The 26,681-nt window shown below is 44.7% G+C and overlaps 1 protein-coding gene across 1 annotated transcript; it reads right to left on the bottom strand.

Annotated features, from left to right (window-relative positions):
• Window positions 1-240: 240 nt before the first annotated feature.
• Window positions 241-21,728, bottom strand: CNN3 (calponin 3). The gene is made up of 7 exons (XM_072343739.1): window positions 21,542-21,728; window positions 5,142-5,263; window positions 4,611-4,677; window positions 3,245-3,382; window positions 2,670-2,786; window positions 1,845-1,991; window positions 241-1,353 (listed from the first exon to the last, which is right to left on the bottom strand). The coding sequence occupies exons 1-7, from the start codon at window positions 21,596-21,598 to the stop codon at window positions 1,006-1,008; spliced, it is 996 nt and encodes a 331-aa protein (XP_072199840.1). The 5' UTR covers window positions 21,599-21,728; the 3' UTR covers window positions 241-1,005.
• Between the last annotated feature and the right edge of the window lie 4,953 nt (window positions 21,729-26,681).

Genomic DNA, 26,681 nt, shown 5'->3' on the forward strand with positions numbered 1-26,681 from the left:
GAACTCTGCTGTGAAGGAGCTACATTCCTTTCTTGTTAAGTCACTGTCACTCACTCCCAGGAGATTTTTTTACTAGGCTGTTAGATTAAATCCTGCAGAAAAGAAAGAACTTGGATTGCAACAGACAGCGGTTCTACATTACCCTTAAGTTAGGCAATGATGGTGGTGAGTTGGGAGTAATTTCCATGCTGTCTCTTCTTTAATAATGGTAGCGTAACAAAAGAGACAGAGTCTTCTACATACCTTTAAGAAAAAATATTTATTTATAAAAATACACTGGGATCAGTTTGAGAAGTGTGGCAATAAATACAGTTCAAGGAAGAAAAAGCATTTCTACATGGATATATTATGGCACAATAAAAGGCAAATGCACCATCAGACATGGGACTTCCGTTGGCTCAAGACTTTGTACAAGCTCCCTTTTTAGTAAGACAACTATTTCTAAGAGTTTGGTCAGTGTGGATAATGGAATGAATATGAAATCACAAATGCACACATCTAATGCAGGACTTACCATTAGCAAACAATGCCTTAAAAACATAGTAATGAGATTTAAATCACTCATGTGATGTCTTAGACATTTTAATTGGCAAAGACCACGTTTATCTTTGAGCATTAAATTCTTTGATTTCATCTGGAAAACAGAAAAGCTGTAAATATGTAAAATGAAGGCTTAATGTGGTATGTAAAAACCTACTTAAGTAGATTGTAAAAATGCATAGCTCCTTATTAGAAGACCTGGCTGTACAAGAGCACTCCCCCTTTCACAGTATTCCTTTTTACTTCATATGCAGTTATTGGTTATGCTGTAGACTACAACTGTTACAGCACTAAAGGCAACTAGACAGGGAAAGGGCAGAGAAAGAAAAGAGGAATGTATGTAAGGCAGTATTTCTTTAGGTACATTAAGTATAGTCTGTAGGAAAGACAGGTAACAATTCCACAAGGCTAGTTTCGTTCTTACTGAATAAAATAATGGACTAATACTGAACTTCAGATGCAATTCTAGTAATCAATGCCTTGGTCACTGTACTGACCATGGTAATCTCTTTGATAGTCATCTTGGTACTCTCCGTGATAGTCATCTGGGTATTCTGCCTGATAATCACTATCGCTGATTTCTGACCCATTAGTTCCTGTTCCTTGGCTGCCATTATGAATGACGGGTTCTGTTGGTGCAGCACAGTACTTGGGGTCATACACTTGCCGTCCAAGCCCATACACACTCATTCCCTTCTGTGAAGCTACTTTGTTGGTGCCCATTTGTAATGAAATAGTCGAGTTATCCACAGGTTGCAGTATGTGCTTCTGATCATAGATGTCTCTTCTGGTACCTGGCGCCAGCATACCAGCCTGGTGAAACAGGATTGCAGAGGTTCAGTAAGGTCAGGAGCTGTGATTATGGGGTTTATCATTACAAGTTGTACAACTCACTGGAAATGCTAGAAACTACAAATCCAAGCACAACTGAACAGCAGCAAGTGTTCACTAATAAAAAAGACCCTACAGAAAGATCAATTTAATTTCCCTCTTTAGAACGATTGAGGTGGTGCCCAAGATGTGATTACTGTGTTCAGTTAGTACTGGAAACAAAGCTGTGGTTTTCTTCTGTCACAGCGCAGCCAGATGAAAATTCTAAAAGTACCACGTCATTTTTATGCTTGAAAATTTCCAGCACAGAACATACCAGTTAATGATGAGAAATTTAAGTTCTTCAATTACTGAAGTACAGCTGAATTGGACTTTCTTGCTGTTGTCAGCAAGGCGCTGCTGCTGCACTCTCCTCACTTGCCCAGGCTGAGTGCTGAATCTGTTCTGGAAATGTCACGCATAGTCCTCCTTACCTGACTGGCTCCTTTGTTAGTGCCCATCTGTAGGCTGATTGTTGTCTGGTCAAATGGCTTATCAGTTTGCATTTTCGGATCGTAGAGGTGTCTCCTAGTTCCATAAGCAGTCATGCCCGCCTGACTGGCACACTTATTGGTGCCCATCTTTATTGGGAGAAGGAAGAGGTGGACAGAGAAAGTGATTTATCTGTACAGCAAGACAGTGTAAGGAAACAAGTACAGTTGCTAGCTGTGATGGCTGACAGAAGAAGTAATTGCTGTGTTTTTTCTCATCTAGCTTGATCACTACTTGTAATGAGTTACCACTTCTCCATAATGAACTTCAAAAGGAAAAGTAATGGTCATCCCAAGGCATTTTAGTGACTGGCATTTGCCCAACTGCTGCATATACAGTAAGAAATAGATGTGTGTGTATAAAAATACAGTCATCAGCTTCTGCCTTGGACAGTACAGACTCGGTGTCACTGCCAGAACTTGTCTGCCACAGGATCTGTACAATTTTGTTCAGCATCCTTTTAAAGCCACCATAACAGACCAAGATGATACTGCTAATATTAGCTAACCTTTTCCTCCGTATTACTCTTACTGCAGATTTAAAACAGACAAAAATAGTCACGTGAGCATATAAAGCCAATCAGCTGCTTACAGGAATTAAAACATCACACCTCCTTCCATGATGAGAATATACTGTAACAGTGCCGTGTTTAGTTGAGTTTTTTTTGGTTTTTTTGTTTTTTGTTTTTTTTTTTCATTAAAAATATCCCTGTTAATCAAAACAAAGTTGTTCTCAAATGTAAGTGCAAACAAGAATTTCATACTTACCTGTAGGCCAATTACACTTTGACCAGCTTTTAGTTTTCCTGCATCAAAACTTCGTGCTTGTTTCTCAGCATATTTGACACCAATGTCAATTGTAGTATGAAAACCTTTGGTTTTTGCCTATTTAGGGAGAAGGAAAATAGAGTATTCAGTATTTAGCAGCGTGTGACCAGAATACTTCCTTTACAGCCTGTATGGTGACCTAGGCTGATGGACAAGCTGCCTTTGTACCTATTCCTGGGCTTTCAAGTGATGCCACAAGCAGGATTATCTCATGAGAAACTGTGTCAGGGGTGGGAGGAGAGGACCATTTCTGCCACCATTTGAATGTGCACTCTGAAGCTACCTAAGTATCTTTGTCAGAGTGAGAAGGATAATCTGCAGGGATTAATGTTCCCTTGTGAGCCTCCCTAGTGCAGGTCAAGAATCCTAACTCTTAACTCCAAGCTTTGCTCAAGGAACGAGGCAGGGCACAGCTGCCATCTCAGGAGCAACTTCTGCAGTTTCTCAGACTCGCGATACTGTACTGCCTCTTGATAGGTTGGGCTTCTGCCAGCACCAGAGGTACAAATACTTACCAGACCTGCCAGTGCCACGAGAGTAGTCTGTACTTGGGTCATATTTCCATTTTCAAAAAGATCATTGGCTTCAAAAATATCATGTGGCTTCATGCCATACACTTGGATCGCTTTGATAAAATTCCCAATGTTCTCCAGCTAAACAGAAACAAAAAAGCCAGTTTTCTATTCAGTGTTTCATTTTGAAAACTAAGTAAATAGTTTAAAACAGAGCTTCGATTACTTTTGTTAGTTTTAATGTGGACTTCAGAAATCAGACCGAGTTTGTCTAACCAGCATCTCTCCATCAGTGTTCATTAGAGGGGTGATTTGATGACAAAACTCAACTGTGTCCATTCCAAGAGAAATCCTAATTCTGAGCTTCAAGAATTGATTGTAAGATGATTAAAAACACAGTTTAGTGGGTAGTAAGAACATTTACTCTAGTCAGAAGGTGCTGTCTTGCTCACCTACTTGGACAAATTCGGACAAGCTTTTGGGTTTTCCTGTATGTAAGAAACTGGAAAATAATGTGGAGCATGCAAGTAAGGATAATCCCACCTTTCCTTCTGGAGTAATGAGAGATATTAAAGTCCTCCACTGCACTTAGTGTTCAATGACAGTAAAAACAAGAGACTGACACAGTAGCAGTAAGTTAGACTCAATGACAGCAAAGGCAAAAACCCTTCTGATACATGTTCTAAAGGCACATTGTTTTTGATAGTCATGTGGGGATTTAAAAAAACAAAGTGCAAGATAAACTACCCATAAAGATCAACTCTGGATGTACTGAAGTCCAATAGCTGGTGTATTTATTTGTTGTTTTCTGAGTTTTGTTGCAAAACATTTCCACAGAGACTGTTCCCTATGTCCCCTATGGGTTTCTCAGGAGGAGGCTGTACATAGTGACCTCGTATATCCATATGCATATCCAACATATACAGATACAGGCAAGCTGCTGACCTATCAGCCTGCAGAGCTGCCCGGATTGAATATGCTGTCTGCTTACTAAAAGTTAGGTGTTCTTGTTTGGTTGTTTTTTATTTTGTTGTATTTTCTTTAAACTTGAAAAAGGCCTTGCTATAGGGCTCTGTGTTCTTCTTCCACCTGAAACTTCATTTGTTAGCTAAAGCATTACTACTAAATATGTATAGTCAGCTGCCATTTGCGAGCCATCTTAGCTGTTAGAATTGCTTTCTATTAAATGATGTTCACATACTCAGTAACCTCACTTAACTGTAGTGCATTTATCTTGTTACACATATGCAGAACTTCATGCTATCAGGATTTAAGGCATAGATATTCACAGGAAATTTGTTAATGGAAAAGAACTGTTTTGGGGTTGGAGGGGTTAGAGGTATAGTTTTGGGTTGGTTTTTTGTTTTACCTGGTGCCAATTTAGTTTTGATTGATTAATTTTCTTCACTGATCCTGGCTGCAGCTTATTTATAAGCCTGGGGAGGTGAAAAAAAGGGAAATGCTTAAACAATATATCTCATCCTTATACCATCTCTGCAGGCATTATATTATATTTTCAGTTATACTTTGTTAGTTGCATTAGTTTAATCAGAATGGTTAGGTTTTTTATGTATACAGAGTGCTTGGCTCAGACCTCGGTCTGACACCTCAAACAGACGAGTCACAAGAATTGTTAGAATTGTTGTGTGCCATTTCATTATTACAAAAAAGAGCTTCATAGTTACATTCAGAAATATTTAGAAATCTTTGCAGAAATATGAAGGAGATTTGAGTTAAATTCTGACTCTTCTCCATGGTTTCTAGAAAGCTGTCTCCCACCCTACCATCAGCTATCTTTGACTCCCACTGTTGATGTGTTTGAAGGGGACTCTTCAGAAAGTCTATCTGCATTCTGCAAATGTAGAAAACTGCTAAATAAGGTTAGTTGATAAATGCTTACTCGCATAAAATGATGCCGTCTTTCAGTCCCAGCTGGAAGTTTGCACCAATGCTCAGGCCTGTAACCTCTTCTATCCAGTTACGCAGGTCTTCTTCTATCTGGGGATCATACTTCAGGGCAATCTGTAACACAAGCAGTCACAAAGTTACTTCACAAGAAAGAACTGTAACTCCTTAAAGTGTTTTAGAGAGTATGTTCTACCATCTGTCCAGTACTTCTGGTAACAGTATTTCTGGTATCAGGGTACAGGTGCTTTTGTTCCTTTTACTGTAACGTTTATGGCTTTATTAAATGTTTATTTGTAAATACTCCTCTGAAGCACTTGAACAGCTCTCCCTACCGTAAGATTTGCTAGAACTTAAGCATAGTCTTTAGACAGCTGCTGAGGGGTAACAACATTTCTGTTACATAGAAGCTGCGCTGCAGCAGCAAGGAACTGAAACAGCAATTTATGAAAATAGAAATTGTAGACTTCCAAACCATCAGCACTTCTGCTCCAATACAGATTTCCAGATGGGAACTTGCACATAATAGATCTGATGTTATTTACAAGAAGATTATAGTGGATTTTCTGCTTTAGCTAGATTATGACTAATGGAGATGGATTGTTAGGTTTTCCCCGTCAGCACAATACCAACAGTTATCTTCCTGGGGGGTTGTGTGTGGTGACAGGGTTTTCTTTTGTTGGTTTGTTGTTGTTTTTCTTCAATTTAAGAGTCAGGATCCCTAACGCATCTCTTTTGTTTGGGTTTGCTGCAAGACTCAGATGGAGCAAGCAGTGATCTCCTGTCTTAATTGCAAAGTTGTTACAAAGCACTGTTATGTTAGCGAGAAAACCTCCAACAGTCTTTGGAATTCAAGGCATCAAACAGAGGCTAAGAGTTGTCAGCAAGGTGACTCTCAAAAACTCCCTTTCCAGATGCTCAGACCTTACTACTCAGCATGTCAGTTAGTGCTGCATGTGCTGCAAGTCGGTGGGAAGCAGCACACACAGCAGGGGCCAAGCTCAGCTCTGCCCTTTGTTCCCTGCCCCACTCAAAGGATGCTGAAAAGCAGCTCGAACTTGCTTTGGTTTAAATCCATTACTTCTGTGATGCTCCCAATGTGGGCAAGTTGGAGAAAAGGGTTCACATTACTGGAGGCAATCTTAGTCCTACAGAACTTGCTCCTTTTTGTGCAAACAGAACAAATTATCCAAGCACATGATTTTATGGCACAACTAATCTCCACTGGTGCAGAGGTTGGCAAAGCTTCTCTGTGTGCAATACAGGCTGTCCCACCCAGCACAGCAAGCAAGGCTGGTGACCAGCGAACTGCTCTGCCAAAGATGAGCAGCACCTGCACTGCTCCTTGCTGACAGCCCTGCTGGCCCCCACTTAGTTCCTCCTGGGAAACTTGGCTAAACCCAATCACATGCAGACCTGAAGTTTCAGACTTGATACAGACTGTCTCAGACTTGGGCCCAGAAAAGCCAGGTATCAGCAACCATTTTATACTGCAGGAGACTGCAGTTCCAGCCTACGTGGATTACTTGGATTGAGGCAATTACTACATCTTGGCTAGCATTACTATCCCCAACTCCAAACTGACCACACTAGATCACACAGTATGCCATTCTCTGCTTTCTTGTATGGGAATGGAAAATTCCTGTATCTCTGGCTTTACATCAGAAATTGATGTGAAAAATACTTCATTTATTTTCCTTGAACTGTTTGTAGCAGTGGTGCTGTGGTGCCTAAGTTGCAGGTCAGGATAATTCCCTTATTGATCACTGTGTAGAACTGTGCCACATTCTGTAAAAGCTCTGAGTGCCTCGGTGCTTAGGCCAGTGGTGGTCTGACATCGTCCAGCTCTCCCTTTTCTCACACAGAAGAAGAGGAAAGCTCAAGTAATAAATACTGCCTAGTGTAAGGAAAGGGATTTTTTTTCTTTTTTTTTTTTTTTTTTTTTTTTTAATATCTTTCTGAAATTAAAAGGCGAGGAATGCACTAGAAAAGTTAACTGTTAAGTTCACAGCTCCACAGGGAAAGCCACCACACCTGTGTCCACTTTTGTTTTTAAAAGAAGACAGTCCTCTTGCCCTTTAGTTTAGTGCCAGAAGCAGCGCTACTGTGTTTTCAGTGACCGTAATAACAGTATGGAGAGAGCAACTCCTTTTGCAAGGGGCCCCAGTCAGAAAGATTCATTCCTTTTGAAATGGCCACGAGGAAGCTGGTTATTGTCCTTCTCCTTCCTAACCTGGCAGTCAGCTCACAAATTATTTTCATGGTTATTTTTGTTTCCTATGGAAACACAGCGTGTGTGATCACACCCTGAATCTGTCTTCCCAGTAACATCTGAACAAACTACTTGAGTTCTGCCAAACTCACACAAGAGCTGCAGTTGTGAACATAACTGAGGTTTTGTTTCTTTGTTTTTTGAAGTATTCTGGGCAAAGGAAAAAGGTCCCCAAAGTCTAAAACATAGTATCAAATCATTATTCCACACTGAATAATCTACAGAGGCCTTATTAAAGGGCGCAGATAAAATCTGAAGTTACAGGCACAAACGGAGGCAAGTTGAGGAAAAAAAAGAACCTGTGTGAAGGTCAGAGTGTGGTACGCTCTGATATTCCAGCTGGCAGAGAGCAGGCGGTTGGGGCTGGCTGTGTGGATGGAGACAGTTCGTGCCACATTAAGATCGCAGTTCTAACATGCACATAGTTCAGAGAGGGGCCGGAGCAAGTCTCTTCCTCTGTTCTTTAGTTATGGTTAGAAATGTTATGAATGTTACGCTAGCTGAACATTCAGGCAATTTGTTTCACTTTAGCTTAAAAACAATGCTAAGTGATAGTTTAGCCATCCTGCAATTGAACTTGCCTTCTTCTTCATAAGTAAGGAAATAACCAGTGCATAAAACTGATGTTGCAGAAAAGTAAATCGGTGGTGATGCCACCAAGGGACGCGCTTTAAAGACCACTCATCTCCTCCCGCCCCCAGTTTACAATAAATTTACACAGCAGTCAACCAGAGTGAGTCCCACCAGCACTCGTGTGTTTGTTGCCGTCTTTGCAAGTATATGAAGAGAAAAAAATGGCAAAAATTGTCCTCATTTAATATCAAGTGCATTCCATATTTGAGATTACAAATGAGATGAATTCTAAATAACGGCCCCCACTGCTTAAGCTACTTGGAAAGGATCGGATGGAATTTCATCCTGTCTCTTGGAAGATATTTACTTTGTTGGAATACTTTACACTCATTTAGGTCCTCAGGTTTTCAAGAGGTTTTAGAGTATCTTGGGGGTATCACTACTGCGCTTATCTACAGATGGGGAAAAAAATCACATGAGGAAACTTGCATTTGTGGCACCCAAAGTATTACAATTAAGTCTGTGCATTTTCTGAACTGTCTTCAGTATGGTGCAGTTTGACTTTAACATGGCAAAGGCTTTGGTGTCTTTAACTGGCAGGCAAGGAGGTCTTGGTAGGTTTTGTGAATTATACTTAATCTGTCTGAAAAGATAAAAGACATGGAAATATAGAATTCAGGTTAAGCATGAAGAAGGGATAAGTTAAGTTGGGCAGGCACTGGGTCAGTGCTACCAGAGGGGAGGAGTTCTGCTTGCTTTGGGTTCTTAGCTCTGTTTTACTCCCAGTGACACAGTTAGAAGTTATGTAACACTAAACTAGGGAATACTTCATATTTTCCATGTATCTATCAGTTATTCCAGTATTTCTTTGATCACTATCTGTGAGGGGAAAGTTGGAAGCTTTGTTATAAATGAAATATTATGGCTTTTTCCGTTACTACTATTCAACATGCCATTATTTGATCCTTTCTAACGCTGAACTTTCATGGTAGATACTTAAATCTTGTATGTCCACAAAAGCAAACACCTTTTAGTGAAATGAAAGTGGAAGCTGAGCAGCTCATTTCAAAGGATTCATCAGTGCCATTAGAAAAAGCTGCTGGTTCAGAACCTGGTAGAAAAGATCAAATTGTTGCAGTGGATATAAACATTTTAAATGTGGTTTAAGACCAGACAGCAGGATGGCAACTGTGAATTTCCTTATTTGGTTCTGAGAAATCTCGAAGGATGCGTAAGGCTATAAATGCTGCTGCTCTTGTAGACGTTCCTGAGGTACAGATGTAGTTGTCAGAAACCTCTCTGAGACTAAAGTCTATACAAGTGGTCAAAACCAGAAGTGCTCCATGCTTGTGGGAAGGAGCGAGCAGGTGTCACTTGCCTGTTAACAAGCTCCTGACTGCTAGGCCAGTCTGTAATGTGAAGAATTGGCTTCTGTTTCAGTACAGAAAAAGCTATGTAAAATTGGGCAATTAACACAAAGACAAGGGTTTGTTTTTTTTTCATTAATCTTAAGTGGAAATGTGATAGTTTCACAACAGGTAGCCTCTGGAAGACCAATGTTATATCATTACTTTGCTACTGTAAGTCACAAGAAGAGGCTGCAGAAAAATGGCTCAATGCTGTTTTTTTGGACTGTCTTCACTTAATGTGCAAAATGAATTAAAAATTACCCACTTGTTTTCAACCCAAGCTGTACAAAATGCTTCAGTTACATCTCTGCAAAACACTCCCACTGTGTCTGAATTGTTGGGATGGGAGGTTGAAATTTGGACAATTTCTGCATGCTTTATGAGAACATTCCGAGCTTGACTCTTCTGCACCAGATGAGATCACAGACACTACCTTTGACTTTTTCCTGAGCTTCACACACATTCAATAATACATTGAAGTTGTATTAAGAATATAAATTTTAATTTACCAAAGCTGTTTCAGATGCTTACGTGCTTCTGCTGCTATAGTGTCTGCCCTGTAGAGCCAGGATAGAAGACTGCCTCATCAGTGATGCAGAGGAACAAGCAAAACCCAGATTTACTAATGCAGTATAGAATTAAACTAAAATCTGTTCTCCTGCCACCTTTTATTACAGATAGATAAAAGTAAGCACTTTAGTACCTAAAACTCATGCGCTTCAGTCTTACAGGTGGAAGTCTTTTGGCTTTTGTTTCCTAGATTTGTTTTTTCCTTTGTGGAGTGGAGGGAGGGGAGGAGCAGGACTGGCTTTAGAACTTAGGGCACCACTAAGTCGGTCCTTCCTGCCTTTTACTAGGCAATTCCTGTTTCCAGTGCCAAGTTTCATCTTTGAATGTCACAGGCAGACAATGCTAAGCAATCTGATACATGTATATTTATGCCAATATCCACATTAGGCCTGAGTCCTTGAGTAAAACCTGATTCCTCTACAGACTTCACAATTCCTTAGATGTGGGATGAAATATTCCTTGGTGATATCTTACACTGACGCTTCTTGCAGCATTTGATACTACCCGTGCTGCCTTGTAATGTTTATTTTGACAAACAGAGAATTCAGGAATCTTGGAACTCTGATCTTCCTGTCTTGTGTTGCGCAGGTAGGACTCCTTTTAAAGCATACAAACCCTCCCCCCAAACTTAATACAAGACTTATTTGTCAAGTGTATGGATTCCTTGTGAAGGTAACTTTGCCTTTGTTTCAAAGTTCAGGAGCCACAGGCAGATAATTAGAGTTGCTCAGTGTGCCATAGCGTGCTGAGTTGGAGAGATGTTAGCCAGTATTTCACACCATAAATGATCTCATATGGACTTTCAGTTGTCCTTTCATACTAACCTTTTCCAAATTACACAGTACACACTGTACATTAAAAGCGACACCTGTGCCAAATCTCCAGTTTAAGAGTTCAGCTATCTGCTGCTACTCTGGAAAAATACCGTAACACTTTTCCAAGATAAAGTTTAAACACACTCTGTAGGATTTACAAGTCACTGAGGCTAACAAACACACAACTCCGTAATTAGAAAGCAGTTATAAAGGATAAAGCTTTTAAAGTCACCTATCACCTTACAACAGCTGGTACTGCTTCTGAAGCTTTCCCTTATGCCGCAGGCTGCATGCCCGCGCTGCAGGGGTTACACAGCCAGCACGTGGCACATGTGGCACACTGTGCTCCAGGGACCAGGAAGCACCTGAAGAAAAGGATTTTTGTTAAAGTTGGAAGAATAGAAGCAGGTGCTTGCCCAGGTGGGGGTGAGGCAGATTACAGCACTGATCCCAAATGATTCTCCAACATTCCAGCTCTGCATCTGAGCTCCCTGTTCCGTTCTCTGTTTATTGTTCCATAACGCGTTGCCAAATCTCACTCAAAAAAAAAAAAAAAAGTCTAAATTTACATTTTTTTTTAATTATACACCTGAGTTGCAGTTGGAATTCTGTAGTGTAAATAGATCACACTACATACTTCAGATTCAAAGGTGAAGGAGTGTAGGACTTCTTGCTGAGACCAGTATGTTTGCTAACACAGAGGTTTAGTCATAGAATAAATAGATAATCTTTAAACTGAGCCATAGAACCTACGGCACTGGGAAAATACGAAGTTATGATGTTACAGAAAGTGGGGCAGAAGAGGCAGTGAGGAGCTCACCATCGAGTGCAGCTTCTTGCCATTTGAGATACTGGCAACCCAATGAACTTTCACCATAAGGACAAATTAAAATTCCCTATTAATTGCATGTATGTTGACCAGGACTGCATGTGAAAATAGATATTGCAAGGTTGTGCAAGAAATACACCGTGTTAACACTGATGTCACTGTATCCCACCACTACACTACCTAGTACAATTTTTTTTACAGCTGTATCCATTTTGCTTAATATTAAACGGTCGTTTTTTGTTGTTTGTAGCATAGTTGATAACTCAGCAACATTTCGCTGTTTTCTCTGTAAATCAGAACAATCTTTAAAAGAGAGATGGGTGAGAATTAATCCAAATTCCCTGGCATTACTTCCATGTGCAGCAGCTTAAGCTCTGCTAAGTAAAAGCAAGCCATGCCACAGCTTCCATTCCTCTCCTGCCCAAGGCACCTGTGGGCACACAGGGCTTCTGTTTGTTGCCAGAGCAGCCGGTGCGAAGAATGCGGTGTTCTGCTCCACAGCTGTGCAGTAGGACCTTGTGCCTGCTCACAAACCAGTCAGGATGTTCCCACATCTTCCCTCCAACTGCTCTAACAACTTAGATTTGTGCCTGCCCTCAGACTGAACTGGTTCCCAGTTGTTCTGTGCTGTTGGATTTCTGCAGCTCTCTCTCCCATTCCCATTTGTTTTCACAGTTTTTCCTCACATTCCCGTTATCTTTTCTTGTCACGGTCACAGGCCTCTGTGACTCCTTAGCAGTCAGCTCCGCTTCCAACTGCAGCAACATCTGCTCCTGTCACCATGCATTCTTCTTGATACTGAATCCCTTTGCGTTGCGTTATTTACTCTGTATATTGCTCAATACTTAAATCGTGTCCTGCAGAGAAACTCTGAGTAATATTCACTACCCATTATTTGAGATAATTTGAAATAATGAGTAGGTGCAGGTTGGATATTAGGAAAAAATTCTGGTGTTGAAGAAATGTTCAGATGTTGTACTAAGGGACATGGTGTAGTGAGGACATGGTGGTGGGAGGTGGATAGTTGGACTGGATGATTTTGGAGGTCTGTCCACCCTTGGTGATCCTATGATTTTATGAAATCACTACTCAATCATTACACAAAAAGCCTAAGAATATAAAGTTTCTTCTCAGCTAGGGCAGCACTGATCCCGCACAATGTAAAAAGCCCGTAACTTCCTGAGAGCGGATTCTCCTTGCTTTTGAGCCCTGCCCAATATTACTGAACTGTGATACAACATAAATCAGAGCACAGCACACTATCAGTAACAGGAACAACAACTGTGTGGGTGCTGTCAGGCTGCTGTAATTTAGGTCAAGGCAGCCTCAGCATGCTTCTGAGTGGGCTCGCTGAGGCACCCACAACAAATATTCATCAGGAAAATATGTGTTTTTCTACCGTCTGTGATGGGACAAAGATCCCAGCAGGTGACAGCCTGGAAACACTGACCTGAAATGGCTCATTTACTTCTCTAGAGACAGAGATAATCTTAAATGGAAATTCTCTATTTTCTAAAGAAAACTAGCCCAAGTATACTTATTTTAATTCATTTGCTTTAATTACTCTTCTGGCATCTAACCAAATTTGCATCTCTATCCAAATCCATCTCTACTCACATCATACATACAGAACATGGCATAAAAAGGTTGGAATCAGCTAAGAATACAAATGAAGATTAAGCTAAACACATGCTTAATTAATCACGCAAAATGCATGACTACTATACAAAGAAGCTTTAAAAAGTTAGAGTATGGTTTTAGAGCAGCTGAAGGTCTTATGAAAATACCTACAGACTTTACTGCCTAAGCAAAACACATCCCTTGACTTATTTCTGCAGTTTCTTCCTGGCCAACTGATGTAAACCTACCACGAGCAGAGAGATTTTGCACCAAAAGCAGGCAGTTACTGATCCTCCCCAGCCATGTAACAGATTGTATTTTGCAGTCACTGTCACTGGGAGCTTCCTGCTAACTCCTTTTGCCCAGAGTGACTGGCACAGATCATACAACCTCGTTACTGCCACAGGATATCAGTAGTTAGTGCTGCTGGGGTTGGGAAGGATGCACATATACACAGCGTGCAGAACTCTGGGTTATGACAACATAAGCTGCAGTTTCACTGCAGTGAATTCAGGAGTGCAGTGCAGGTTTAGAACAAAAGAAGCATAAGTGCAGGGCAATGCTGCATTAAAATGATGTGTAAAAGTGGTCCCAACCCTAAAATATTTAAAGTTCCATCCTTCTTCTGTAGAATGAAATGCTGAGGTGCCCTGATTGAACTCTCCCTTTGTTGGTCATGTTTTGCTTTAATTCTTTCCTATCCATCAGAAAACCAGCTCTTTGTTTCTGATATTTAATCTTATTGCTCTTTTATTATTACTGAGTATGTTCTTTCAACATTATTGAAACCATTTCTGTGCCATCATTTATTAACAATAAAAGGCTGCTCTAAGGACATGCCATAAAAAAGGGGCAATAGTCTTCTATTTTCTAAGAACGTTAAGCATACTCTTTACTTTTGTTTGGACGTGATCCCTATCATAATTATGCAAAGGTGAAGGTGAAGGGATGGCTTCTTGCAAAAATAAGCAAACATTTGGTGACATAGTTCTGAATTACACGTGCTTTATCAGCTTAACATGAGTGTTTTGACCTGACTTCAGGCAGTGTGGCTTTACAAGAACCACAGCAGCTCCCAGCTCTCCAGGGCTTCTCGCTCACCATCAGGGAAGAGCTGCCTCTGGTCAAGCACCTGGGAGCAAGCAAATGCTGCCTGAATCCGTTTGTCTTCTGCTCCTTGGCTCTTGCTTGCAAGACTTCTAGTATTCAGTCAACTGATGAGAGACAACAGGAAAGTACTTTTCAAGGAAGTTAGTCTCATTCAGGCATAACCAAGAATAAATTCAAACTATCTGTCTGTAAATAGGAGGCTGCAGCAGTGGAAATATTGACAGGAAAACAATGTAGCAAGAGAGATCTTTCTCAGCAGGGAAGCCATGTGAAGCTTTCATAGGAGCCCTGTCCAAACTGGATGAGCTGGGGAGGTAAGTCTGGAATCAGGCTGTGCTCCTGCAGCCCTCGGCACAGCAGCTCAGATCCCACCCTCATGAAATCCTTTCAGACCAGCAACAAAACAGGCAAGGAGATGCCAGAACAGTGTCTGCCTCAGGGGAGAGAAGGCTTTATAAAGGCAGCAGGGAGCTGTCGTTAGGTCTGCACATAGCTACTCAGCACCGCTCTAAGAAAAAACAAGAGGTTGGCAGAGTTTGGCATTTACCTGTTTGTTCATTTTAAGAAAATAAGAACCCAGAACTGCCTACCTGAAGGAAGTCACAACCACTGAGGAAGAACACTGAGTAGTTCAATCCAGCTATATGGAGACAACATACATTACCGAGGCAATGCTGCAGAACCTAAAGTATTTACCAAAAGGGAATGCTGCTGCTGGATATAGCTATACAAGTTAACAGTTGTTTAGAATCAAAGAGTTACGAAAAGCATTTTTAAGCAGAAGAGTCCCTCTTACAGTGAAAAGAAGGATTTTCACATGATCTCACTTAGAAAAAATCTGTTTCAAATTGCCCTACGTGTCCTGGCCTTGGGCCCATTTTTACTGAAGGCCTTTCCTGTACCATTCCGTAGGGGATGGGAATCTCTAAAAAGTTTTCCTTAAAAGGATGTGTCAGATGCACAGTGTATATGGTGTTACAGAGCTACAGAAGCCAGCAGCTCTGAACACAGAGCAGTTTCTATCCTTTACTCTCCAAGGCAAATCATAGCCCAAGAAAAGGCCTCTGAATTAATATTCTTAGAGAGGGAGGCGAGGTGAAAAACTCACTGATGTGGCATTGTCCTGAAACAACGCATCCATCTGCCTCCCAACGGTACTGACTGAGCACGGGGAATACAACAGGGTCACTTTCTCCAAATTTCAAACTAACTCTGAAACCACACAAAAAGAAACCCAAATCATTTGTATGTATTAAACAAGCACGTCATTCAAATGCAACTTTAAAGTTTTCCATTTTCTGAGACTGCTAATCCCATTTAATCACCGTGACTCCATGCAGATTTGATTTGCTGTCCTCAGGGCTCTTCTGGCTGCAGAAGGATGCAGAATTTAAACATTAACCACAGCAAGTGTTGTATTTTTCTACTGCTAATGGAAGCTATACTAAGAAGTTGATGGATCCAGCAGAAATAAGGTTGCTGTAATTCATTCTATAAATGAACAGAACTGTGACACTGAAGGCAGAGCCAAAGCACTGCCTCAGCTTCGGCAGGATGCAATCTCCCAGTGAGAATCCCCACTGATGTTTCCTGCAGCCTGCGCGGTTCCACCTTGGCCCCGCTGCTCAGGAGTTGGACCCTGGCTGTGTGCTGCCAGTCATCGCCTTCCTCCCTGAAATGATGCGGTAAGCCAAGACGTGCTTGTGAAATCACAGCCGTGGCGTGGGGCTTTACTTGTGAAATCACAGCCATGGCGTGGGGCTTTACACCCGACAGCGATACCAGGCTTATGGCTCCAGAGCTCCTGCTTGAGACTGTTCCAGGCAAGCTGTAAAACATGTCAGGGCTCCAAGAGACAACTGTCAACATGACGATGACATGCCAAGGATCACTGGGGACTTACACCACTAAGAAGAAAATGACCCTTATGTCATCATTTACAGCAATCACTGCTGGCTGTCACAAAGCTGGCCTGTCTGCACAGCCAGCAGCAATGCCACACGCAGGGCAGCTTGGGGGGCAGAGACCAGATGCTGGGTGGCAGGTGCCCACATCCCTGTCAGCTGGCAAGGGAAATGCTTCCGTGGCAAGGCATGTGCTTCTGCTATCAAAGAGACTAAGTACAGACTGACCATCAGCCACACAGGTGTCACCGCTGCTGCTTTGTGCCTGTTAGCAGGTCTGCTTATTGCTGTGTCAGTATTAACACTGCTGTGAGAAATGAAACAGCCAGTGGGTCAGAGCCACAGACAGACAGCAAAGGGTGCAAATGAGTAAGTACAGTGAAGACTCCCAACTGCCAGAAGACCTTCCTACTTTCAAACATCTAAACCAAGCATGTAGCTATTAATGGGCACTAAATCCACCGTAATAGGTGTGAGAACTCTGCGCTCCCAGGATGCTCAGATAGACAAGGGTTTCTGTCCAGAAAGGGGCAAACGTGACTGGGAAGTGAAGGAAGAATACTGTCATGTATTTTAAGTGGTACATAGAGCTGTTGTGTCAAATGTGGACTGAAGGCAAGTTTGGCTACCTAACATCCATATAACAGCTATGGGTTGTAAACACTTTTGTGTTGACTTTGTTATCAAAACCATGCCATTAAGTGCCATTCTCTTATTACTTTGAGTGCTTTTGATGTTCCTGGTTTACAGATTTCTTCTCTATAGCTATGATGGAAATGTTCAGTGTTCCTTTTATCTTTGTACATCATAATTATAAAGGAGGTTTAGGAACAGATATTAAAAAAAAAACACCCCAAAACCAGAGATGCTGCAGATTGGCACTCTGGGATTTCTGGAAGAAAACCAATAGAAAAAGAAAGTTCTGAGTAGTGAATTTGAATGGCAGATCTGTTACTAAAGCCTGAAGGCAGCTGGAAAATTGTCACAGTTCTTTGGAAAAACATGCAGAGATTGGGCACAAAGAGAAACACCACAGTCCTACACATGGTGACACTGATAGCTCACTAGTAAATATTCACTTCAGGACCTAGAAGCAACTATCAGAATCCATGAATTAACTGGAACAAAATGGAGTTTGGTGTTTGATCCCTTAAAGCCCTTTTGCTGCTTCCTCATTCTCAGCATATTTATTTCTATTGAAGTATTTCAGAGAGTTAGCATCAAAAAAATGGATTTTTCATTTACTCTCCAGGCGACAAACTGTGAAAATATATATAATATATAAAGGTCATAGAGTCTGATTTTATTTTAACTAAACACCTGCATTTAATTCAGAGCTTGTACATTAAAGCTATTCTTTAAAATAAAAGTCAGACTGTTCCATACGAGAGAATGGGAATGCAGAAACCCTATGCTCTTATCACCACCTGTGCTCTGACAGCTAAGTGCTCATTGCCCTGATCCTCACTGTTGCCTTATCCTTCACTTTTACTATGTCATTCTAGATAATGTGAGTAGAAAATCACTTCAGCAGCATCAAATATGCTTACAGAAGGTTTCTAAAAGAAACTCAGTGAGCAAGCCTAGAGGTTTCCTAAAGGAAAACAGCAAATACAAAGCATGGAAGGGGAAAAATAAGTGTGCAGTTGAAACAGTTTGTTTTAGCAGCTACTTTTTAAGAAGGAAAATAGTATTATTTCTATGTTGAAAGGAAAGCTGTGAAGAGGAAGGAGAGGATCTTGCAGGCCAACTACACTCAGCATGTCACCTAGCTGTCACTAAATCCCAAGGAGGCTGTGGATACCCCCTCCCTGGAGGCATTCAAAACCAGGCTGGATGTGGCTCTGGGCAGTCTGGTCTAGTGCTTGGCAACCCTGCACACGGCAAGGGGGTTGAAACTAAATGATCTTTGAGGTCCTTCTCAAGCCAGGCTATTCTATGACTCTATGATTCTATGAATCACTGACGTAAGGAACCTGAAAGGTATAACCATCTGAACTTGGTTCCCAGTTAAATATCTGTAAAAATGTTAACTCCTGGACAAAGCAATAAAATGTGGTTTTATTTGTCCTACAGCCATTAAAACACTATACAATAATATTCTCCTCTGCAGTTTCAGGAAGAACACAGTCCTGCAACTAGACCTGGCTGGTGTCACGGAGCACAGACATTGCTCTATACCAGACAGCTTCTGTTTGCCTTGAGAAGGGGAGCATTTTGATGGCATTTTGTTCCCAGCGTTCCCCTGCCTGCTGGCCTCCAGTTACAAGGCTGTCCCTTTCTCCTCCAGCACTGCTGCAATGACTCCTTCCAGCTACTCCGGTCATCAAACATGCTGGAAGCGGTCCTGACCTGGGCTGGTTTCCTGAAGGTGACAGTGCAGAAGGAATGATGGAGACCAGAGTCAGAGACAGCCAATTGCCGGGCAAAAGTTTAACTTCACACACCTTACTCTGCCATCTTCCCTCACGCACAAGCAGTGATGGAGCAGGCAGAGTACCAGAGGTGAGAGGAGGGCGCAGATAGGCAGTGTCCTGCTGTGTGCTAACAGGAAGGGCAGAGCGGGAGGAAGCAGCTGAGCAACTCCACGCCTGCCCCTGCTGCTGTTTGCTCCCAGCCCTATCCAGCAGGACAATGCCACAAAACCTTCTGCCACCCCCTCCCATTTCCACTGGAAGTGAGCCCAAACCTTCTGCCACCCCCCTCACCTCCGCGGTAAGTTAGCTGTAAGCAGCAACCACAACACCAGCCTGCAGCTCTACTTAATACTGTTATCATCTCAAGCTATGCTGACCGTAGGGTACTGCAGACACTGCCTTGTTTCTTAGTAAAAAACCTATTTATTGCTACTACTATCAATTTAAATCAGCTTAAAAGGCTCCTTGCTGATTATTTGTTTAGGATCAAGTCTCCTCTGTGATCTCAGGTAAACAAAGAATCAACTTCAAAGGACTCGCCCTGCTCTGCCCACTCCTGCAGACAGCTTCCTCCTGGCGGGCACCCAGCACAGATCCCATCTGTATGGGAGGAGGAGGTGGAGGGCAGAGCAGGCACCTGGAGTCAGCCCAGGTAAGGAGAAAAACAACAGAGGGGTGGAGCCTCAAGAGGGAAAAAAAGAAGATGCAAAAAAGCCCTGAACACCAAACTGAGCAAGGGCTTGAAGATGGAATCTGGGGTGTAAATTTTACAAATGTCTTACGCAGCATCAGGACACGTTATATTCATCTACCCAAATGGCACACCAATCAAAGGTGTATCTCAACACCAACACAACGCCAAATGGGAAAATGAAGAACAGAAACTAAAACCAACTCAGCTTTCTGCTCAGCCCAGCTATCAGCACATCTGCCTTCTGCAGGGGAAACCGCTGGGGCTGGCACCAAATGTTTCTGACATGGGCAGCTGACATGGGCAGTGTTCACTGTGCTCCTGGGTCCACCAGGAGCTGGAAAATGGATGTCCTTCTTGCAGTGTTTGATTTATGGCACCGCAGGAGCTGAAAAAAGGAACTTCTGGTCTTCACGGAGCTGTTCTTGTCTGGTGCTCTGGACTGAGGGAAACAACACAGGCAGGCACAGAGCTATGCAGCTCCAGCCAGGAGGGATGCGGTGGATCTGTTCATATCGTAATGTTTTGAAACGTGATTTGTTACGGTAAAAACAACATTCTCAAAGTTCAAAGCTATTTTATTCTGGGTTGTTTTTTAAGAGATGAATTCATGTGTCTTTGGTGTGTGTGAACAACTTTTTGTGGCTGTACTGCATTGATGTTTCCAGGACTGAAGAAGCCTGCACACCAGCAACGAGAGCTGCCCGCAGAGCCTCCCTCCCTTCAACTGCACTGAGGGGAGCAGTGAAAGCCTGCAGCTGATACCCACAGTAGACACCCCACAGGGTGAAGCATGAGGCCCTTCCACAGGTGGCGGGGTGGCTCTGAGTCTTCCATCAGCATCATTCTCCAGAAACCCCTCTTAGGAGGCCCTAAGGAAGCTGCTGGCAATAAGAAACTGCAAGGAAGGACAAAGAACTTCCCACCCTGTCTTCCTACAGGCACTGCTGTTAGGCCTACATGATTCTGTCAGTTTGTTTGCAAAGCAGAACAGCATTTCCATTTCTCCCAAGTCAGGAGCAGAAGCGCACACCTTGCTGCCTCTCTGTGTGGTGGGGCAGGAGCGCAGCACTGCAGGGCTCTCTGCCAGCTGCTCCCTACACAGCAGCACCCTGCTGTGTGGGCACAGCCCAATGCTGCACTGAGAATGGCCTCAGCGCAGCCACCTGGGCACTCCGTGTACATTTTGATACTGCAGGTGGTACTTTCTGCTCTCCTCCCCCTTTGACTCAGCCGCGAGCAGAGCAAGGTCAGGGAGCTGCCAAGGCCTGACACCAGCCATGTGGGAGACACGCAGTTGGAGCATCACGCTGAGGGCTTCTGCCTGGAGCAGACACTGCACAGCTCATCCCGGGATGGCCACGGGCAGCTTTCTTATGGCTTCCCAGCAGGCAGCTGCTTGGTGAAAGGCAGCGGTCCGCGCAGTCAGGTACCGACATAAGCACAGTCAGGTACCGACATAAGCACCTTCTGTCTCACAGAACGTGATGGTGACAGAAACAAATCCAAGTGACTCCGTGCAGCAACGCACGAAGATGCGCCCATCTGCGCGCAGAACCGCAGCCCAAGCGGTGCACCGACAGGGCGTGCTTTCCGTTACGCTTTTTAAGCCGCAGCGCTGCCCACGACGCGCCGGGACGCGCATACGGACCGTCAGACGGAACGGACCCATCGCGGCCGCAGCCGCCACCCCCGCGCCTTTGTGCCCCGCGGGCGGGGCGGGGCGGCGCGGGCAGACAATGCGCGATCTGTGCGGCGTCCCGCCGATTGGCCCGCGCCGCCCGTGCCCATGATGTCATGCGGGTGGAATGCGCCGCGCGGGGGGCGGCCCGGCCCTGCGGCGCGGCACGGCTGCGCCCACCGCTCGCCGCCCTCGGCCCGGCTCGGCTTCGTTCCGAGGGCCGGGGCGCGGGGCTCCGCCTCGGGGCCCGGGGAGCCGGGGCGGTCGCTCCGTACGCGTCGCGGCTCGGCCCCGACGACGTCCCGCCGCGCTCCGAACGACGCCCCGAGAGCGGCGCCGTCCCGGTGGCGGCGGTGAGCGGCCCCCCCCTCCCGGCCGTCCCGCGGGCCGTCGGGCCCCGCCCGCCGCAGCCATCTCCCCCCGCGCAGTCGCGCATCGCGCGCCGTCCCGCCGCCGTCCCGGACAAAGGCGGGCTCGCCCCGCGCCGGCGGTACCCGCCCGTACCTTGTTCTTGACCTCGGCGGAGAGCCCGTAAGAGGGCCCCTTGTTGAAGTGGGTCATGTTCCGCGGTCTCCCCGCTGCCTCGGGGCGCTGGCGGCGGGCGCTCGCTGCGGCGGGCTGAGGCGAGAGTCCGCCCGCGGCCGCGGAAAGTTCTAGTCCCTCCCTCGCGGCCCGGCCCCGCCGCCGTTGGGGCCGCCCGCGCGCCAATCGCGGCGCGAGGTGAGGGAGCCCCTCCCGGGACGGCCGAGGAGGGGGCGCCGGGACCGCCCCGACACCGACACGCCGCGGGCGGGCGCCGCTCGGGGGGGGGGGAGCGGGCTGCGAGCGGAGGGGTCGGGAGACGTCAACGGGAAGGAATCCGCCGCCACCGAGGGCCGCGGCGTGGCCGGTAATGCCTACCACGTGTGGGCCGGGGGCTGCGGTGCGGCCGGGCCGATCCGCGTTAGAGAAAGCGGAGCTCCCCGTGGGGAGAGGAAAAGGACGGGGCGAGGAAAACGGTGGCTCGCGGACGCGCCGTGAAAGTCGACCGGCGTTTTAGACGCTGCCGGGACGGCGCCGTCCTCGCGGCCCCGAGCGGCGCGTGAGCGAGAGCCCCCAGCCCTGCGGCCGGCGGACACGGCGCCGTGAGCTGCTGCTGGAGCCGGGCCGCGGCTCGGGAGCTTCCGGGCATCTCCCGACGGCGGGCTGCTCCCCAGAAATTACACGTTTCGTCCGCTCCGAAATAAAGCGTTCCTGATGAGCAGCAGACAGAAGCACGGGGTACTATTTCCTCGTTGGGCGTCTAGGTTTAAATGACGCTTCCATCACTGGGAGTTTTTACTTTTGTCTCATCTGATCGGGGCACAACTGCCGTCTGCTGCGGTTCTTCTGACCCCCACGGGCCGCCAGCAGAGCTCACAGCCCTTGGGTGACCGCTGCAGTAGTACCGGCACCGGGCTGAAACCCCGCGTGAGGAACAAAAAGGGAGCCCTCTGAGCGCGGTTAGGAGCTCATTCTGCACGGCATCCCTCCGACAACACAAAGCCAACGTCGGTGCTCGGTACAAAGCAGCTGGGGCGTGCGGGGCAATCTGGCTCATTATGTGTAAATCTCTTATCTTTGCCCTATTTTTTCCACATTCTTTATTACCAGGGCTGTTTGTATGGAAAGAGGATTTGTACAAGAATTACTCCCCACCTGAAATCATAATCCTCTTTGTGACATTGTAATAACTTCTTCAGCAACCACATGTAATATCATAAACGTGTGCCGATGACTTCAGCTGGAAACCGGCAGAAACGAGCCACAAGGAGACACAATCTGTTTTCTTGGAAACATGGACTATAATCTCGCAAACATTCTTGCACATGAATTATTATAAGCATATGTGTAGTCCTATTAAACTTCCCAAGCCTAAATTATCCCTTGTGTAATTCCACCATAATCTATAGAATTAATGTGGCTCAATGGAAAACTATCAAATACTCATTTCTATTTGCAGTCGGCTCAGTGGCAGAGGCCATGTAATGGGGCGACTGCAGCCAGGCCTGGCCTGGGAAGGATCTTCTCTTCCCTACCCATCTGATCCTGATGAAGTGCCTGGATTTAATTATCAGGCTCAGCTGGGGAGGAGCTGGATGGTTTCACTGAAGGACGGAGGTTGCTGGGTAGAGCCATACAGTATGCTGGAAGTTCATTTGCAAGTATGGCTCTTGGAGGGTGATGTGTGAGGAGGCTCTTCTGGTGAATTTCACCCTGGGAAGGGCAGAACCCTTTGCTGGGAGAGGGTGCTGCCAGCCATAGGGCTGGGGGAGAAAGTCCATAGGGAATGAGCACCGTTCTACCTGAAGACAGGGTGGAGCCTGGGTGGGAGCAACCCTGCTTGAGAGTGCTGCAGCAGGGCTGTGCCCCTTGGTGAAGGAAACGGAGGACTGTGCTGCTGTACGACGATGGAACTTGCTGGCCTGCAGGTAACAGATTGTGAGCTGGCTAAGGAACACATTTTCCAGTAACTCAGTGCTTTAAGGAAGGGAAAAAAAACTCTTAGTTTTCTGAGTCACAAGTGTTCCTCTTTGAGCATCAAGGGGAAAAAAAGATACTGAGTGAGTGACCTGGTGAGGCAAAGGACAAAGCTGTGCTCCTGCTTCCCTCTGATGTGCTTAACTGAAAGGAAAGGTGACTGCAGTTCTCCCAAACTTAGCGGTGACTCTCCTGGGCTGTCCTTTCCCTCCAGTCCTGCTACTGTCAAAATGGCCTGGCTCATGGTGCTGGAGACACAGCTGCTTGCTGAAATTTTAGTCTGATTAACTGAGGTGGGGGATTGAAGTTATTAAAAGTGCTGCGGAGTAGATACAGCTGGTGACTGCAGCAAGGCTTACATCTCCCTGCTGGTCAATTCTTCTTCACAACAACATGCAGTAGCAAGCACTGAGAACTGCCCAGTAAGAACTCTACAGAACAGGTAGTGGTGAACTCCAACAATACCCAGAACTGTCCTTGACCTTTCATTTACCAGGATTCCTTTTGAAAACAATCAGTGTTAAGTTATATAACATCTGCTGACCTCCAAGATCTATTTAAAACAGTGCTGTATTCATACAGCTAATTGTAACTATTTTGGAGGATCTCAAGGGGCATGCAGACCTGACCTCTGTGCTGCAATGAAGCACGGCACACTGTATGTATGCCTGTGTGTCTGTTTTAACACACTATTCTCATCCCACATGGGACTCTCTTGCCTTGCAGAACAATTACGGATGCTGTGAGGTGTTTGTAGACCGTTCCTCTTTTCTTGAGCAGACTGTGGAAGACAACAATTTCTTGGCAGTCATTAACTCTACCTAAGAGGCTGGCATTTACAAGTGTTTCAAAATCAACAGCAAGAACATTAAATTTGCTCCCTTCTTGCACGTAGCACAAACTGAAACATGGGGCCAGACCCAGCCTTGATGGAATTATCATCTGACATCTATGTTCTGTGTTTTGCCTATACTGTTTGAGTAACTTCCCTTATATGGAGATGTCTTCAGTGATGCATGCAATGCTAAAATGTTCTGAGAATTGCAAAGGACCAAACCTAAAATACCACAGTGGAAGAAAGAAATACAAACCAAGACTTCCCTTGAGAGGGAGTGATGGTGAAAATCCCAGTTTTGGGAAGGGATTTTAACCATGGCCTCTGGAAGCTGTAAGACTGGAAACCTAAGTCTTCTTGTTGGGAAAGATTCTCCTCTGTATTTAACTTTTCACAATGTAAATGTCATCCATGTTCCCGAGAAAGTAACTTCCTGCAGTGAAAGACTTACACACATCTGTACCTGTAGAGATTCAGCTTTATTTAAGAAGGTATTCAGTTTTAACATCTAATTGTTTGCTTCTTAATTCATTGCTTTTTAACTTGAGTCTAATGCTGACATCCTTTTCCGTTCTATGAAAATACAGGGTATTTTTTTGCTCTGTATCAGATGAGGAGAGCTGTTGGCCAATACACTTAAGGTGGATGTTTGTGCATTTTTATTTTTGAGATTCACAACCTCCTCTTAAAATGTTATAGTTGCAGCAGTGTAATGCCATATTGCATTCCTGAACAGAGTTAATATGAGGAAAAATATGAAGAAAAAACTAAAACCTTATCTGCAACAAATTCAGTGTTATGGACTTCCTCCCCTCCACCCTACTCCTAAATATGAATGACAGGCTTGCTTCTTGTGGTGTTTTTTAATTTACTAAAACTAACACATAGTTAGTGGGAAAGGAGGACTTCAGACTGCTTGCTAAGCAGAATCACTGAAATCTCAGAGTTCTCTTAGCATTGTAACAGCAAATAGGTTTGCTAGCTTACAGCAGATGGGAGGGAGAAGTGAATCTCTGACCTATTTGGCAGCCTTCATTTCCTAATCAGCAAGACCTAAAGCACTACTAGACAACCTGTGTCACCAGCATAAGTGTACGCAACTGTTCTATTCCACCTGTCAACAAACAAAAGGGTAACAAACATCTGCTTTATTTCAATGATATTTACCTACAAGAGCACTGTAGCAAAGCACACAGAGGAAATGCATGCATGTGCGGATGTTACCAGTATTTACCTTTGTGAATCTGTAACAGAGCTGGCAAACGTATTTCCTTTTTCCTTTATGCTTGTAAAGAAGAAAAGGACTGCACTTTAACATGTCTCCATAGAGCAGGCCTACTCTTGGTGCTGTCTTCATGCTCTTGTTATAGAGCACGCTAGACCCATTAAGAAACAATGTCCATTTTTTCTTGTTTTTGTTTCTGATGGCTCTTCTGACCACTTGCCCTTTGGAGTGTTGTCTTAGTTGCCCTGCTGACCCCAAAACTCAGCAGACAGCTCCTGGCAGCCACCAGAAGGCTGAGGTCGGTGCCCACTGAGCAGCACACACAAGGACCCTTCCTTCCAGTGACAGGGAGCAAAGCATGTGTGCATACTCAGCAGAGGGAAGCATTGGGTAGCTTTGAGATAAATGAATTGATATAATGCTAGTACGGAATGCCTTTGAAAAGAGTTCCCATGTCTGTGATGCATGTGAAGCCTACAGTGAATGTGTGTGTCTGTAACCTGCTGTAGCCTGGAACTCTATTTTTCTATTAACAAACTCCTGACTGTCCCACGAGTCAGTTTTCTGTCCTGTTTCTGAGAGGATCATCCTTCTAGGGAGTTAGGGGATAGTTTGTGCCTCCATAGTTCTTGGCATTTAGCTACCACTTAAACTTTCCATACATGTAATAAGAGGCAATTGGTGGCTCTCCAGGATGAGGACAGATGTTTCACATTTACTACTTGGCTACTGCCTGCATGACATGACCTGAGCTTGATCCGAGCACTTGATCGCCCTCCTCCAAGCCCCCAAACTTGGTTTCCCTGCCACTTGAGCATGTTGTCCTTAGTTCTGTTTGATAACAGCTTTTACTAGGGTCTGGACAAAGTGGTCAACCAGTTCTTAATTTGACTAATTAAAATATATTGGCCTATGAATAGGATGGTGTATGGGAATAATGGTGTATGCAATCACAGCCTGAACCTCTGATTAATCAGCTGAGGCAAGTGTTGAGGTCAGCTGTGGGAGCACAGGTGAGAGTAATTTAGCTGTGCTCCTGGAAGGGGTAGAGCTTGACTCCACCTCCTCTAGACCTCATTTAAGGG

This window comes from Excalfactoria chinensis, chromosome 8 (genome assembly GCF_039878825.1).
Source record: "Excalfactoria chinensis isolate bCotChi1 chromosome 8, bCotChi1.hap2, whole genome shotgun sequence".
Taxonomy (NCBI): Eukaryota; Metazoa; Chordata; class Aves; order Galliformes; family Phasianidae; genus Excalfactoria; species Excalfactoria chinensis.